Source organism: Strix uralensis, chromosome 6 (genome assembly GCF_047716275.1).
Source record: "Strix uralensis isolate ZFMK-TIS-50842 chromosome 6, bStrUra1, whole genome shotgun sequence".
Lineage (NCBI taxonomy): Eukaryota > Metazoa > Chordata > Aves > Strigiformes > Strigidae > Strix > Strix uralensis.
This window is the reverse complement of record NC_133977.1, coordinates 24,619,679-24,637,454: the sequence shown is the minus strand read 5'-3', so window position 1 is coordinate 24,637,454 and position 17,776 is coordinate 24,619,679. Positions and strand designations below refer to the sequence as shown.

The 17,776-nt window shown below is 37.0% G+C and overlaps 1 protein-coding gene across 6 annotated transcripts in view; it reads right to left on the bottom strand.

Moving 5' to 3' along the window:
* LOC141945317 (sodium channel protein type 1 subunit alpha) overlaps positions 1-17,776 on the bottom strand; it is a 102,603-nt gene that overhangs the window by 46,381 nt on the left and 38,446 nt on the right. For 4 of the 6 annotated variants that reach the window (XM_074873318.1, XM_074873322.1, XM_074873320.1 and 1 more), the window contains 9 exons: positions 16,123-16,240; positions 11,032-11,122; positions 10,112-10,240; positions 9,313-9,404; positions 8,128-8,400; positions 2,502-2,565; positions 1,755-1,896; positions 1,401-1,607; positions 618-923 (listed from right to left, as the gene is read on the bottom strand). In XM_074873318.1, coding sequence (XP_074729419.1) covers positions 618-923; positions 1,401-1,607; positions 1,755-1,896; positions 2,502-2,565; positions 8,128-8,400; positions 9,313-9,404; positions 10,112-10,240; positions 11,032-11,122; positions 16,123-16,240 — 1,422 coding nt within the window. Of the gene's footprint in view, positions 1-617; positions 924-1,400; positions 1,608-1,754; positions 1,897-2,501; positions 2,566-8,127; positions 8,401-9,312; positions 9,405-9,502; positions 9,595-10,111; positions 10,241-11,031; positions 11,123-16,122; positions 16,241-17,776 lie in introns of all 6 variants that reach the window. The other 2 variants (XM_074873321.1, XM_074873323.1) reach the window with 1 other exon arrangement.

The window sequence follows — 17,776 nt, the reverse complement described above, 5'->3', positions numbered from 1 at the left end:
AGTGCTGCTGTAAAATTTTTGTACATATTTAATTATATATATATTTTGCAGATAGAAATACCACTGTTCATGGATTCTTAAGACAAAACCAATTTTGAGCACTCCTTTCTCCTAATGTCACTTAGAGTTGCTGAGTAGAGTAGTTGCACAATACCCATCAAGAAAAAAAGGGAGTCTATACATGCACATTCTTTCATGTATGCAGCATCCTGCACATATTGAACCAATCTCCAAACATCATTGAAGCAGGAGGAAAATATGAGGCTATCATAATGGAAAAATACTGTAGTGTTTTAATAAGTCTAAATAATATATAATCACTCCAAAAAAACCCCACAGAATCAGAGAATATTTTAATATGATTTTTAAACAATCCTATTACAAGAATAGAGATATGAGGTTACATTTAATTCTCTGTGGTTTTTTACAAGACAATCTAGTAGCTACAGCACTTTCTCTCAAGCACTAGGAACAATAATAAAGTTTAATGAAAATCTCAGTGTTTCCTTTCTTTAGGTGTAGGGTCATATTACAGTACCAGGAAGACTAAAGTAGTTTTGTAATAGCCTATGATGCTTTAAATGTATGCTTCTACTAAAAATAACTATATGCAATACCTGATGTGGAGACGAATACTTCTTTTCATATGTCAGTCTATTGCCTTCAATAGATAATCGGAAACCTTTCCTTCTGATGCTGTCTTCTGATTCAGACTTGTGAAATTCATCTTCATCTTTTTCCTCTCCTCCAGACTGTTCTTTCTGTTTTCTTTTTTTCCTTCTATTTCTTCTCTCTTTTGCACTCTTTGAGCTCAATTTTGACGCCTCTGAGGAACTTTCTGAGACTCCTCCTGCTTCTCCCCCAGCGCTGGGCTCCCTGGACTCCACAGATGCTGTTACTGCTGCTGCTGCCACTGCTGCTGCCTGCCATGTTGCAGAATTAATTTGTGTCACTGAGTAAACAATGTTTTTCTTAAATTTACTTTTACAGAATTTCTAGTCCAGACACCCTTGATCTTAATACTTTCCATAGGATATTCTCTCCCTCGTTTTTTTCTATTTTTTATTACTCAGTTGACTCAAGATATGTGTTGGTCATAGCCTTCTTCCAGCTTTCATGAGTAGCTTTTAAATGCAGAAGTCTAACAGACTGTATTAATAACACTAGATTAAGAAAACCATAATGAATAATGTATACCTAGTTTTGACTATTCCTTCTGGATTTTGTATGGATTGTTCACAGTACAATGTCTTTAGTGCAGAATAGAAAATCTCTGAGCTAGCTCTGTTGTTGAAAGCCCAACAGGGTGTTTTATAACTCCAAATTCAGAAAACAGAGGGTGAATATCTCTAGCAAAATTACTTACATACACTTCTGCATTACTACACCATAAATTATACCTGAGCTGCTTCTTGTTGTTTCTTCAGTTGTTCCAGCATCTGTTGAAATTCTGCCTCTTTCTGCTCTGCTTCTTCCATGGTTGCCTGATTCTGTTCTTCGTAGGCCATGGCAACCACAGCCAGGATCAAGTTGATCAGGTAGAAAGAACCCAGAAAAATCACCAGAACAAAAAATATCATGTATGTTTTCCCAGCAGCACGCAGTGTCTGGAAATAAGAATACATTTATAAGCAAGAATAAGTTATCTTGTTTTTATATTGTTAAAATGAAGTAATAATAAGAAAATTTATTTTAGGCCTCTCGCATTATTGATACAGACACATTTAGTCTATTTTTCATTAAAAAATTCTCACCAATTGATAAAGGTTTTCCCAGAAGTCTTGAGTCATCAAGCGGAATAGTGACAAGAAAGCCCAGCTGAAGGTGTCAAAACTTGTGTAGCCATAATTGGGGTTTCTACCAGCTTTCACACATGTATATCCTTCTGGGCACTGCCTACAATGACAAACTGGGTGTTATTTTAATATTATCACCTGGAATGTCCAGGAGAAGATTAGGATTAAAAAGAGGGTTTTTCTTTAGTTCATCAGACTAGAAATAATAGGAGTTGTGATTTTTAATAGAAAATTATTTTAAAAGACACTAGAAAAATTAAGCAGGAAAGGCACATAAAAATTAGTGTCAAAAGTTTAATCTAAGCTTCTAAAACATAATATTCCAAACAATTTCTTTAATTATTAATGTCATAACATTAATGTCAATGACAGTGTTTCCTACTGTCTCAGCCTGTTAGTACTCATATATGCAACTAGAACTGCAAAATAACATGTGTTTTCCAGCTGCTGTGTCTGTTACTTCTCATCCAGGCAGGAGCTACACTAATACCAAATTACTTATTCATGCATAAAAAGACTAAGCTCATCTAACCAATCCACCAAGCTCTGACCAGGAACCCAAATCCTCAGTCCAGTGTAAAATCCTAGTATTTCTTACGTGAAAGAAAGTAGTCACTCAAAAGATAGCCCCTGTCCAACTGCACATCTAAAGAACATGGATCTAATTTGTACACGGTGCAATAATATGATGAAATTTGGTCTTACCCAGCATCAGAACTATTTCCACAAAGCAGAGCATCGTTTTGCCCTTCCAGAAAATAAAAATGACCTGTTTAGGAAAGAATTTTTTTAAAATTATCAATTTCTGAATATGAAAGTTTTTTTACAGCTCTGTGAAATAAATAGTCCCACTCTAATAGTGTTAAGGTGATTTCAGATGTAATTTTAAACAAGTGGTATACTTTTTCAGCAGGACCATAACTTCAGAGTAAATGACACTATGAATTGTAGTAAGTGCTATCACTCACAGCACTTACTGTTAAAATGCCAAGCTCTACTAAAAATCCTGTCAAATGCTGCTGGATGTAGATGAAACGTACAATTCTCCCTTCAGTCTGATCACTGAACTAAATCACACTTTGTGAAATTATATTGTACAGTTATTTATTATAATAATTAAATTGTAACTGAAAAAAATATACTGATAATTTATTTCAGACTTTCTGATCAGTATTGCCAAGGGTTCCAGTTCTTACAAATACTTGTGACAGTAATATGTGAACTGTGCAAAAAACCACCCAACTGCCAATGGCTCTAACTGTTATAGGTGCGTACATGCTGCAATTAGCCCACTGATTGGTATGAAGGCCCTGGTATATATCTAAGTTAAAGTCAGACAGAATTACTGCAACAGTCACTGACTTGTGTAGGTAGGATTTTAGGAATATACGATGAAATTATTGATCCTTAGGAAAGAAAAATTGGGTAAATTCCATCAAATTGCCCTGTAGCCAACCATCCCATAATCTGTGTAGTAATCCTGTATTTAAAGGACATTTTAGATGGTTTAAACAACAAAGGCATTGACCTGTCTACTCTTAGCAAAATAAAGATGTCATGTGCAATACATTGTTCTTATTAAGATTCACTTTTACCATAACCTTGAGAAATGCTTTTCTTTTTCCCCTTAAAGCAGATGCCTACAGTTGCTAAGATCTTGATTTTGGAAGAATTATCACAGGAGGAGCTTCCTCCTGTAGTAACGTTCTCCCATTTGGTCACAGGTTTAAGGATACAGTTTGTACAGGATTAGACCATGCAGCCCAGTATTCCATTTCCAACAGAGACCAACAGTGTTGCCTCAGGATGTCTGTAAGGACAGGGCAGGGACATGGGAGTGTCCTGAGCACTCCCCTGAGCACTTCCCCAGCTTCCAATGCTTCAGAAGCACAGCAGCTTCAGAGTTAAGGTGGTACCTTTTTTGCTTCCTGAGAAGATTTAAACCCTGCACTGGGTTTATTTTCCATTAAACTGGCCTGTTATTCTCTTAAAATCTCATTTGAAATGCTACCAGTGCAGCTGAGATTAAATTTGAGTGTGGCTGTGCTGGCTGTGCTGCCCAAGCATGGTTACTACAGAAGCTAATGAATTTTGAGTCTGAGGAGGTGTCACAAGCCACTGGCTCAGCACATTGATTTGCTGCAGGAGGAATACGGTACCCCAGCCAGCTGCATCTCTCCATCCTGTGAGCAAAATTCACCATCTGGAAAAGTTAGGTTTTAATCTGTATGTAGACCTTGTTCTGACACTCTGTGAAGGACTCCATTTCAGTGTCTAATGATACACCTGTGTCTTACAGGGTACAATCTTCTGTACTGTGCAAAGTGCACAACCCTATGTGCAGCTGCTGTCATTCTGGGCTGGTATGCATTGCAGAACTGCACCAAGCTGAAACACAGCTGTAAATAGAAAAGTTATCTGACATGATGCTGACCACAGCCGACCCTTATGAAGCAAATCTTACTCTGCACTATGTCAGCTAATCACGATTAAAACATGCTGGAACATAACAGCTGGTTGGGAAGAAGGCAAACCTGACTTAATGTAGTTTACATGGAGCAGTCAGTCATGATCAGTACTGCATCAGCTGAGCTGAACGGCTAAAATAGGGTCTGTATTCAAGTTCTGTGGTTCAGACAAGATGTGCCCTGTAAGCATGCTGTACTTCCCAGCTCCACAGGAAATAACAGCCACCCAGGCTTTCTCTGAGTACACTAATACAACCACAACTAATGCTCACAATATTATCATGATAGGAAAATTTTTATAACAACACAAGCTGAGTGGTACAAGCACATGTCCCTAACTAGATGCAAAACTCTGGATTTTATTTTACCAAAGTAATGTGAAAAGTCCCTCACTGCACCAAAGGTATATGTTTGCCTCCCCTTTATTTGACTGGCAAATGGGAAAAAATCCCTGGTAGGTGAGCACTGTACTTCAAGAGAATTTACAGTTGTTTGGGTAAACCTAGGGTACTGACTGAGATTAACTTATTTTTTTTGCAAAACAGATTGTGAGATGTTATTTCCCCCAAAAAACGCTTATGGCAAGCTTGCCAAGATAAACTTAAACTTATCTAGCATTAAGTTTATCAGATTTGCTATCTTAGAAAAAGAAAAAGGGAAAAAAAAGAGTGCTTAACTCATTAATGCCAGGAGTGCTTACATAAAGTCTCTCTAAATAGTATTTCCAAAAATAAGCTAAGTGGCAAAATTAGGGCTTACATGCCCTTTTTTGCATAGTATACACAACTACTCACACAAAAACTTTTATAATTCCTACAAAAGACAGTGCCATTGCACTGCTCTGAGCTCCAGGAAAGTCCCTGCTTATTTCCCTGTGAGAGCTGGTTTAGGAACCGTTTCTGTATCCTGTCTGCCCAACTGCAAGAAGAGAGCAGGAGGCTGTGAGAAGATAATTTTTCTCTTTAAAACTACTGGTAAACAAGGAAAAGCTTATTAACTGCATAATAAAACTCATAATTTCATTATAAATTTCATAATACATATGAAATCCTTTGTAAATATACCAAAGGTTCAAATAACCATTCAATAAAGTACTTTCTGTAACTAATTCAATTCAGCTTTGTTTTTTAAGGGTCTTCAGGTCTTTTTTAAATCAAATTAAATCAGAGCTTGAGTTTACAGATTCTTTGTTAAAAAGCCAGGAAATTAAATTTGACCTTGAAGTCAGGTCTTCGTTAGGAGATTTTGCTTAGACTGTTATACCCTGTGGCATGGGATCACCATGAATTCACATGTTCCAGTAAAGTGAGTTTCACAAAAAGACTGCATCTTGATTTAAGAAATTCAGATGGAAATCCATCATAGTTATTCATCAGCTGTGTGATCACAGTTAGAAGCTATCTTCTATTTGAAATTTGTCTGGCTTTGACTTGCAGCTATTGAACCTTTTATATCTTTGCCTGCTAGATCAAAGATATGTCTATGATGAAATTTTTGTTCCTCATGAGGTTTTTCTCAACTATGATCAAATCACCCCTTAAACCTTCTCTTTGATATGCTAAATAGGTTGAGCTCCTGGTCTATCTTGGTATAAAGCAGATTTTCCAACCCTTTAATCATTCTGCTCTTTCCTGAACATCCTCCAATTTTTCAACAATTTATCTAAATTGAACTTTATATAGTATTCCAGTAGAAACTGCAGTAGTGCTAAATACAGAGGTAATACTGCCTTTCTGATCAATAATTTATTTATGTGAACAGGATACTTTTTAGCTTTTTGGCTGCAGAGTTTAGCCTTAATTTGTCAGTCTTGGCTACTCCACAGTGCCTTAGCTGCCTTCGCCTCTCTATTGCAAAGGGCCTTCCAATTGCATTTCTTTATCCTGCCTCTCAGTTGCAGCTCTGCAACCTTTCACGTGAGCTGCTGTGGTAGTGTTTTCTAGAGTCTCTGTGGCAATATTTTTCCTTTGTTCTCATGCTGGTTTTCATGTTGCTTTTATTCTCATGACGTTACATCTGCAAACATATTATTGTTGCAGCAGATACTCATGGGGAACAGTTGTCTCTGGCGTGAGATTCACCCTTCTTTCTCCCCCTTTTTCCTACTCCTTGCTGGTAGCTTTTTGTTTATATTAGGTGACCTAATATCATGCATGTATGAGCTTAAAAACCAACCTGCCATGTAGCACCCGCCCTGATCAAAGTGTGTTCCAGTTAGTGCTAATAGCACTGCAAGCAGGAAAAACCTATAGGGAGCTTGAGGAGATGCTAATGAAAAACATTACAGTTGCTATAGGAAAAGTATTATGGAGCGATCAGTGCTGCACTGGAAAGGATACCAAGGGGATACCAAGGGGAGGAGACTCACCTGGGGACCCCACCACTTCTCTTCACAGCTGGCCACTGTGGTCAGTTTTCCCTTTCCCTTTTCTTTTTCTCTCTCCCCTTTAGTTCTTATTTTTTTCCAAAAGTAACTTTCACTGTTAGAGATGATGTATGCCATCAGCTGCAGTCTTTATGCATGTCAACCTGTCTCAACTTGGATTGTGTAGAATTGATTTTTAGGATAGAGAGCTTAGGTTTGTAACCTCACATTTAACTGTAGTGAAATGCATTATTTTATCTGTTCTCAGTTTGCCAGACTTCTTTGTATCAGCAGAACTGATTGGAAAATCATACTTTGGGAAATGATCAAAATGCAAAGATACATCAGAACAACTTCTGAAGAGGTTTGTCTGAGACTGCTGCTATTCAAAGTTTTAAGTAATCTAGATGATGGAAGAAGATTTATCAAATTTGCAAATGATACTGATCTGATAAGGATGGTGATGAGTTTGAGGAAACAATTACAATTTAGAAGATCCAGAACAGTTGGAGAGGTGGTCTAAAAAATCAGGGTGCTGTTCAGGCTGGAACAATGAACTGTGCAAATACAAAGTGGAAACAAAATGAGGTGAAAGTCTGTAAAAGGTTCAGGAGCAGATAGACCACAAGCTGGATAGGATTTAATGATGTTACAATTGTAAACAATGTCAAGTCTTAGCCTAGGATATATAAAATAGAAATATAAACTACTGTGCTAAAACATAATCCTTCTTCTCTATTTAGTCTGCCTCATGTGGAGAAGAAATGCCTAGATGTGGTACTGCACTTTAAGAAGGCTGTTTATGAACAAGAAAGGATCCAGGTGAGAGGTCAGGATCTAGAAAATAAATTGTAGGAGAAAAAGGTTAATGATCTGGATTGCTTAGCATACAAAAAGAAGACTGAAAAAGGAGAGAACAGGGCACGGCAACATAAGAATAGTCTCTAAATATCTCAGAGACAGTGATTAATGACAGGTAATAATTCAGTTTTGATGCCTGTGGTGAAGTTGACAAGAACAATGAGCTTAAGTTGCAGCAGGAAAATTTGTTAGACCTTAAAAAAACCCCTTTCTAATAATAATAAGCACAGTGAAGCACAAGAATGGATAGGTGGTGAAAATACTGAGGACTCCATCACTGGAGTTGTCACAATGTCAGATGTCTCTGATATCTGTCAGAAGTGAGATAGAAGTCTGTTGCTGATCTTGCTTTGGAGTATTAGAATGGAAAATGTTTAAGACTATTAAGTAATTTTAATAACTCCTTTGGACCTCTTTCTGTCTCAGGGGAGATGTGGATTTGGCAGAGTGAGCTGAGAAAAAGTTCCCTTGTTCCTTATTCCCTCTTCCATGCAGGCCTTTGGAACAGATCTATGAGAGAGAGAAAACACTTCTCCTGCTCTGTCTTAACTAGATGTATCATCCCTTCCCCTCCTTATTTCTAAGAACTAGGTCAGCCACACATCACTTCAATAGGAATTATGCTGACAATACTTACTTTCATCTTCAATGTACCCCTTCCAGTCAAATGGAGTCACTGTTGAATTAACCAATGTACCATTTTCACCTATGGTACTGTTTAGCTGGGAAGTAATATTTGTTTCCAAAGTAAAATTGTCTGGAGGCCACTGCAGGCATTTATTCCTCAAGTTGCCCATGAACAGCTGCAGCCCTATTAGTGCAAATACACTCAGACAAAACACAGTCAGGATCATTACGTCCGAGAGCTTCTTCACAGACTGAATTAGGGCTCCCACGATAGTCTTCAAGCCTGCAAATGCAAAGGAATTTTATTCTGATATTCAAAACTTTTTTAAAGCATAAAAATGACAGTCTCCCAGTCAAGTTATAGATTTCATGCAGAAGCCCAAATAAATGATTGTAATGTCTGTGAAATAACATTTTTGTGAAGAGCTTTTTCACTTGTGAAAAATGAATAAATAGCTGAAATTTATGTTCATATAAAACTGTGAATGGAATGAGTTGCATATATTTCAAAACACTTGTTTTAATGCTAAAACAAGTGACTTTTTCTATTCATGCTGTACATGAATCTCACATAGAAGTCTTCTTTCTTTTTATTTGTAAATACCTCTTGCCCCAAACCTTTGCTACTATCAGTTTTATAACATACTAGGTTTAGAAGACAGCAGTAAATAGCCTGTTCAACAATAAATAGGATCAAAATTCAATGCTATAAAACTGGAGATGGTTTGGAAAATCGTAGAATTTTAAGATAATAAATCCCCCATGCAATGCCCATGCTATTCTTTATTATCTTATTCCTTCATCTTCTTACTAAATCAACATTTCAAACAGCTCTACTTTTTAGACACAAATATTCACAACAAGTACCACATAACATCATGTAGGTAAGATACACATGGGTAAGAAAACCAGGGTTACTGATAATTGTTGAATGTGGAGAAGAAAGCTTGACATCATACGATGCAAACCACACACACTGTGTACTGCAATGTCTCATGCAAGAATCTGTTAAACTCAAAGGCTGATTTCAAAAGGAAAGAGCTCATGTTAAAAAGCAATGAATCAGAGATTTCAGTGAATTAGAATATCTTCTGATTCTTGCTTTTTTGTGGAACGAAATAAGACTTATGTTTAAAAAATATTAATTCCATTTCAGTGAATTAAAGTCAGCCTCAGTGTTTAACCTAGCTCTCACCTGGAATGACTGATATTGTTTTCAAAGCTCGGAGAACTCTGAATGTTCTCAACGCTGAGACATTGCCCAGGTCCACAAACTCTGTCACATATCTGTAATAGGGGAGTTCACACACAAACACAATGACAGGATAAAAAGGAACAGTTGGGAGGTACAAGGGGCCTAACACCTTACACCAGTTACTTCTTACCTGGGATTACAGAAATAGTTTTCAAAGCTCTCAATACTCTGAAAGTTCGAAGAGCTGAAACATTGCCTAGGTTTACAAATTCTGTTACATACCTGTAGGATTAAATCACAGTTATTCAGAATTTAGGCAAAGTTTATGCTACTTACTTGGGTCTTTCATCAAGACCACTTTGGCGTTTTAGCAAAAAATTAAATAGCAACAGTCAGAGGTTTACCTTTCACTGCAGTTTGCCTTGCATTAAAATGCTTTCAGAGCCTTCAGTTAAATTAAATGTCTCTGAAGTGAATCGCAGTGATTTAACTTTGAAAGCCTAAAATTTATCTAGACTAGATTGGTAAGTTTGGAGAAGGAAGTCAAAGGGATGCTCCTTTTCTGCTCAGAGAAAAAAATGCAGGACATGAAATTAGCCTCTCTAATACTAGCTGTACTAATGGCTTCTGCAGTATTCATTTTTACATAAAAATATACATATTAGAATGTGAAAATTGTTTTAGACAAAAGTAAATCCATTCAAGAATTTTCATTTAATGAAATTGATATGTATTGATACTAATTTCATGCCCTTTTTGCCCTTCACTTTCAAGGAAAAAGCAAAAAACAAGAACTTACGCAAAGGTAATGACAGTGAAATCAAGCCAGTTCCATGGATCTCGAAGAAAAGTAAAATCTTCTAAGCAAAAGCCCCTTGCAATGATTTTTATGAGTGACTCAAAGGTGTAAATTCCAGTGAACGTATACCTGGAAAATATAGTAAAATTTAATCAAAATAAGTAGCAACATTTTACATTGGTATTCTGATAGAAACCTGATGATCAAATGAAAGAGTTTTTTTATTTCAAAACTGGAAAAGAAATACAGTAAATAAGCAATTTCTTCTAAAATGCATTATATTCATAATATATACTTGTGTATTTACATGCATTATTTGTGACATGCTGTTGAAGTGCAGCAGTCCTGATCTTGTACATAAATCAAAATAAATAAATCCATCAAATAAATGCCATGCATTAAAAATGTATTGGTGACACTCAGTTTAAAAGTATGCAACACTAGATCTGTTACTGTTAGCCAAGAAAGTTGTGAGCATAAGTTACTGGATACTGTCTGAATGACTAACATTGAAAACATCTAGTATTAACTTTAAAAAGAGACTGAATTCTCACTTTAGGAATATTTTTGTTTATATGCTGTCCTTAACTGGTGTTTACAAACAGATGACCACAGTTCTGCTATTAATGCAGTGGTGTAAAGGAGGGGTAAAAACACTGTGTAGATGCTAAACCATCAAGATGAGAGAAAACTAGTGGAATCTCGGTAGAATACTATCTGTAAACAACTTTCATTTTTTCTACCCAATTGTTCTACTAGAAGGAGAGTTAAATAATTATTCAACATTTCTACATAGTTTAGAGAGGAAATAGTATTATTGTCTCATGACAGTTCCTGCCAGCACACATGACTGCTGTTACTGGCATGCTGACTCCTAGAGGCACAACCAGAGGTATCTTTAAATAACATATGCAACTTACTCTACATTCTTTGTCCAGTCTGGAGGGTTACTCATGGTCATAAATACACAGTTGGTCAAAATAGTGCACATGATAAGCATGCTGAATAATGTAGATATAGTTAAGGAAAACACAACAGTAATTCATACAATATCACATCAGCCATGTATCTTAAGTACAGTAAAATATTGCCACTTACACAAATCTTTCAGACTTTCTTAAACATTGCACATATATTTTGCTTAACCTGGTAGTTTTTTCACTTTAGCACATTAAACTTTAATATTAGCCTTGATTTGTTGATGTTCTGATGTTGATTTGTTGATGTCCTCATGTTTTGTTTTCAGCTGGTACTGGAAGGCGATGGAGAGGGTTCTCGCATGCCTGGGAGGCAACGTGAGCTGAGTGACAGCCAAAACTGAAAGAACTTGCAGAAGAATACTGTCTTACCTAAATACCTGACATGGCTGAATAAGTGTTAGTCTTTCCCTCTACAGTTTTGGTACTAACCTCAACAGCTGGCATATGCAAGGTAAAAGAAGTTTACCCTATTTACCATGAGTCAGAGCTGTAGAGAAAGCACACACCACCCCAGCACCCAGCACAGCCAGTCTGTCAAAAACACAAAACAAAACACAGAACACTGTTTTTAATTGCTGAAAGGACTGTATTCCATGTTTCCCTATCACTAGTTTAGCAGTACATGCTTCAGTCAGTGAAGCAGAAATCCAAAGAGAGCTCACAGATTAAGGTGGATAATTTTCCAGTATTATTCTTGGGCTCTCTCAAAACACATTAGCAGCAAAAGAAGCATCTCTTGTTCTACCAGTGCTGTAATTTGAAAATGGTTCAATAGTACCTTGTGGTCAATTGCTTGAAAAGCATAGAAAACTGGTGAAGAGTGGAATGAATTTTTTTATTTAGAGGTCTAGCAAGGAACAATTAGGAATTCTGGGACTATGAAACCCAGAGTAACAGCTCAAAGGGGTGTGTGGTAGGGAGGTGGGACAGTCCACTGGGGCTTCATTACAGTGCGATGTTCTCGGTTTACAGTTCACTGGTTCTGCAAACAGTGTGGCCTTTTCAGGGCAATAAAGTAAACTCGATTATTCAGACTTTTGGAAATAGTCTAGAACAAAACCTGACTGAAATCGGCCACATGATGGCAGCAAACAATAAGAACCACTACACCTTTATGCCAAATGGTTAACTCAACTCTAATTTTTCCTCTAGTCATCTCTCTAAATGATGTGTTCCTTAAAAATAGTTGCATCAACATAACTAGCAAAGAAACTACCTTCAACTGAAGAAAGCCATTTACAGATAAACTTGTATATAAGAGCCCAGGATTTTTAATTTCTTTCTTTCTTTCTTTCTTTCTTTCTTTCTTTCTTTCTTTCTTTCTTTCTTTCTTTCTTTCTTTCTTTCTTTCTTTCTTTCTCTCTTTCTTTCTTTCTTTCTCTCTTTCTCTCTTTCTCTCTTTCTTTCTCTCTTTCTCTCTTTCTTTCTTTCTCTCTCTCTTTCTCTCTTTCTCTCTTTCTCTTTCTTTCTTTCGATAACATTTTGTTGTTTGGGGTATAATTTTATGCCATGGACAAAAAAAAAAAACAAAACAACAACAAACAACCCTTCACTCTAGGTGAAGGAGGAATAGGAGAAGTAACATCTCAGCCTAAACTTTGCAGAAAATTTGTACAAACATTAAGATCACTTGCAGATGCTGAACAATTCAAATTTGAGCATATCTTTTCAAGTAAACATTCAAATCACAGGGAAGAATTTAGCTGCCTGATTCCCATAGATAGGTCAGTGACCTTTGCCTAAATGCCTGACAAGCCGTGAATATTGTGATATCTTTCAGTAAGTGACTTAATTAGTTTTGAAGATCATGTTGTAATACAAGCTCTATACAGTAAAAATCACTGTTTAGTGGCTTAGAATAAATTATTAGTATGCCTTGCAATGCTTGTCCTCACAGACCACAGACAGCTCTAAAGAGTTGGACTTAACATTCTTTTAAATAGAGAATCCATCTTGGTAGCTGAAAAAATTGGAAATGCCCGGCTGCAGCTTCAGTAGTCTCACAAAACAGTTAACGGAGAGGAATGTCCACTTAGGAGACCTGAGGTTTTATCCCTGTGCAGTGTATTATGTGTTTACAGCTAGGTATCATAGCAAAGGTCACAGGTAGATCCTTGCACATTGCTCATTCTGTACATAAGTCACCACATCTGTGTGATGCATGGCCAAAGTGCTGTTCACTCTCAAAGGGAGCGGATGATCAAGAAGGGCTAACATACTTTGAAATATACGTTCTGGCCATGCTTTCCCTTATGGGAATCTCAAACAATGTCTGTGCTTCTCTTCCTCCTTCTCCCACATTTTGAGTGATTTACAACCGCAGCGTTCCCTTAATTTAGTATTTTATGTTCTATAATAATTCAACTATACACATAGGTAAACAGTTCTGATAAATGATGACTCCTTCATGGAAATGTACTGTCTTTTTCATGCTCTTCCCATATAGGCAATCAGTAGGGTTGGAGGCACTATACAGCCTCAAGCTAATCGATTACTGGAGCAGCTGAAGTCTTGTATTGCCTGTGTGGACTTGGTGGAAGATGAAGACTGGGAAAAACAAACATTGCCAATTGGTTTCACAGATACCTGCTGGCAGCCAGGCCACACTGAGTAACACTGTAATTTCAGCTGCCAAAGGCTAGCACAGGGGTATTTAGCAGGTACCACATTTTCTCTAGATCATCCCCCTGTTCCTTTCTAACACTCCTTGTACTCCGCAGCTCCAGTCACTGCCACATTCCTTTTTTTTTGTCTGCTCAATGATCCACCTATTCTTACTTTTTCATACTTTCCTGGATTAATGGCCAAAGTCTGGCCATCTCCCATTACTCCTGTGTTTCCCCCTCAGTTCTACACTCTACCTTAACCCAAGTCAGACAGGCAAAAGGGAAAAAAAAAAAAAAAAAAAAAAAGCAGAATACCAGGAGGCGAGTCACCAGAGCATAAGAGAAAGAAATTCATGATGCTGCCAGTTCCTGTATCTGATATTACAACAATACTGGCAGTGAGGAAAAGCAATTGCAGGGAAAGTCTCCAAGCACTGGGAAGAGACACACTCTGGGCACGTGTGATCAGAGTGTCCCATACAGAGGTTTAGAGAATTTGGAGGATGTACAGATGAATGTTTTCCAACCAATAGGCCAATTTCATTGTGCTCAACACATATTTTTCACACTGGAAGTGAAAGGCACGGTTCTGTTACAAAGGGCAAAATGCCGAATACCCACCTCAAAATGTGAGGGCAGTAGAGCTTATTGATTGATAAAAGTCAGAAGGTAAACTACATCACTCCCTAATCTTTTTCTTATAGGTAGCTAACCTTGTATAGGCAACAGAAATCTAAGCTGCATTATGGAACATATTACATCGTTCTTAGTTAAACACATTCATACTTGCAGTGTTTGTACTATACTGAATTTAAAAAAAAAAGAAAAAAAGATAAATTAAGAACCTGTGCGTCTATTCTTATACTTAAGATGAAAAAACTCTACTTCTATTTCTAAGATAAAAATAGCCATCCCATAGTTAGCTGGCTGGAAAAGAAATTAATCCACATAGTGAAAGGAAATCTCCTCCTACAATAAATTACATGATCACACAATCAGTTAATAGATATGAGGAAAAACATTGGATTTGCATATTGTTTATTAGAATTGCTTTTGTTCTGACTGTTATCAAGACCAGCTGGATACTCTTTGAACACGATTAGGAGGAACTTAAAACCAAAACCAAAATCAGTTATCAGCACACCAGTAAAAAACATTACCTACAACTAGCACAGATGCAGGGTTGGAAGGTATTGTAAATCAGTCTGTAACTTGACTGGACGAGCGTTTGTTAGAAGCTTCAATCTGACAGAATTTGGCTGCATTTTCTCACCATCACCATAACCACCACTATGTCTGTAGGTCTCTGTCAGGTCCCTTAGCTACTAGCCCCAAATGCTCCCTGACTCCTCTCCAGACTTCCTCCCCTTCTTTCACTGCTTTAACTTCTAAGGAGGTCAGAGGAAAAGGTCTACTGAGTCAGCAGCAGCCTTGTTTCTTCCTTTTTCCAAAGACCTAGAAGATTCTGCCAGCAGTCTCTAATGCAAGGCTTCTTCATTTGACAAACTGTTCAATGTTAAAAGTCCTACTGTCATACTGAAGTTTTTATTTGGTGACTACTTTTCCCAGTCCCGGGGTTTTGCAAGAAAAGTACAGGAAAACCTCGCCCGCTAGAAATCCCTGTTAACCTTTTATGAACATCAGGCACAAATCCCACCTACCAGTCTAACACTTTACCTTGTGCACCATCCCATCAATTATTGTCCCCCAATCTGTCCACCATCTGCACATACAGATGCTTTGCAAACCGCCTGCAGGACTGCTACCTATGCATTCTGGCAACGTATGAAATTTGGCAGAGGCTTATGGTGCGACTGGGCAGGTTTGGGAATGTGAGATTCAGCATGCATGAACCAGGCTTCCAGGCATGCTGCTGCAAAAGACTATAAAGCTGGTCTTGAGGATGGCCTCAGAAGGACCCCTAAAATGCAAAATAAACATATCCCTGAGCTAGCCATTCCTGAGCAGGTGCATATCTGCCTAACTGCTTGCAAAACTCAGAGCTCTTACGGAATTTGTGAATACAAAATGCATTTAAAAAAAAAAAAAACAAACAGAAAAAAGATATATTTTTTTATGAATAAGCTTCATAGCACAAAAAGAATCTGGAATGCAAAAAATTTCAATGTTAAAATAAAACTGAAGAAACTTTTCTGAAAAACTGATCAAGATGGATTCTTAAATCTGTCTGCAGATTTGTACAGCAGAAGTATTGAAATTTAACAGGTTGACTAAAACACATTATCTATATGTTATATACATATTTTCTAGTATTTTTTAAACCTTACCATAAGTCTTCCACTGTAAAATGAAAATAAAATTAACAGCCTACAAAAACCTTCATTTACAATGGAATAGAAAGAGTTATGAGTTTTCTTAATTTCTGTGTGCGTAACATTTTGAACAACCATTGAAAAAGGATATGAATGTACCAAAATTTTAATAGCTATTTTTCTAAGAGGATTGAAGGGAGTTAAAATGTACAGGGCGGAGGTGGCACTGAATCGGAAGATTGCCTTCCCTTTATTCAATACTATAAAGGTCTGAAAAAGAGAAAGAAAAGACATTTTATAAGTGTGTATTCACTGTATATGCTCATTTAAAAACTGTTCCTAGTGACCAATCACCAAAGTTGTAACTTTTTGATTAGCTAATATACAAAAAACATGACTAATTTTTAAAGTAAAACATATTTCCAGTACTTACCTGAGGTACCTGACATATGAAAATATAATTTTAAATATAAAACATTAATTCATTAATGTTTTTATACTATTTCTCCATTAAACAAACTCAATATAGTGATATGATGCATTTACATGATGTGTTTCTTGTAAGACAAGGTGCAGAAATTATTAACTAAAATTATAATTTTATTTATGTTTTCCCATAGAAAACTCTCTCTTCCTGTTTGAAATACCATAAGCAGTGAAACCTTACCTGTGGATGTTAATGATGTGTTAATAAGATAAATCCTTATAGAAACTGATTTAATAGACTACCCATTTGTTCATATTTTTTATTCCAGTCTGTTTCTTTGTCTTTGTGCTAAGGAGAGAGGGAAATAGCAGTAACAGGTATAGCCATGAGTAGGTAGATCTCTGAAGACTGTGGGCATCTGAATAAACCTTACCGGAGAAGACCAAGAGATACATCCCAGATGACCTCCCTGCACAATTGTGGTTTGCAATTGTGAAACTTGCCCAGAACATACATACTTGTTAAATTTAAGTTTTTACAGCTAAAGAGCCTATCAAATTTGGAGAAACTTAAAGGCATGAAAGCCTTAATTCAGAGTATTGTAGAAGACACTGTAGGCTGAAAGCTTGTCTATTTTTCTCAAATAAATCCATGAACCAAACATAAATGGTATGAGAGCAAACCATACAAATATTACTTTTCTTCCACTGTCGGCCATCATGGCTGCAACAACATTAACACTACAGCACGGGAAATGGCGACTCTCAGGTTTCTTTGTGGCACTAAGGTGCTCTTCAACTTCAAGATCAATCAGAAGAGAATGAAAAACACTGCGAAAGGAAGGCTCAGTACCTCAGAAGATATCTGCATGCAGTGGAAGGGATGACTCAAGGATTATAGCATAAATTCAAACTGAATTAAAGGTACTGAAGAATTTGTCCAAGAGAAATGTCCAAAATTGTTTGTTTTTGTTTTGTCAGAGTCGTATATTTCATAAATAAGCTATGATAAAGCCTCCTTGGTTTTCGTTAACGCTGATGAAGCGAGCTGTAAACTAGTATGCCAGTGGAAGTGTGGGCATGTTGGTCTCTTCTGGTGTCTGTGACACTGAGCATTGTTTTAAGAGTGTAAGAAAGTGGACTACAAGGCTATTTCTGGGAAGGCTGGCAGACAGAGAAAATATGCAAAGGAGGTTCAAGAAGAACGATCCTTCAATCTGCTTAGATTTGGGAAGCTTAGTATGTATGGACCATGAAGTACAGATACAAATCTCTAGGAGTACCGAGGAGGTGGAGAGAGACGTGGAGATGACGGTTTCCACCAGTCGGTGACAGATACCAAGTACTGAAGGCAGAGGAGAAGCAGGGATTAAGCCCTGA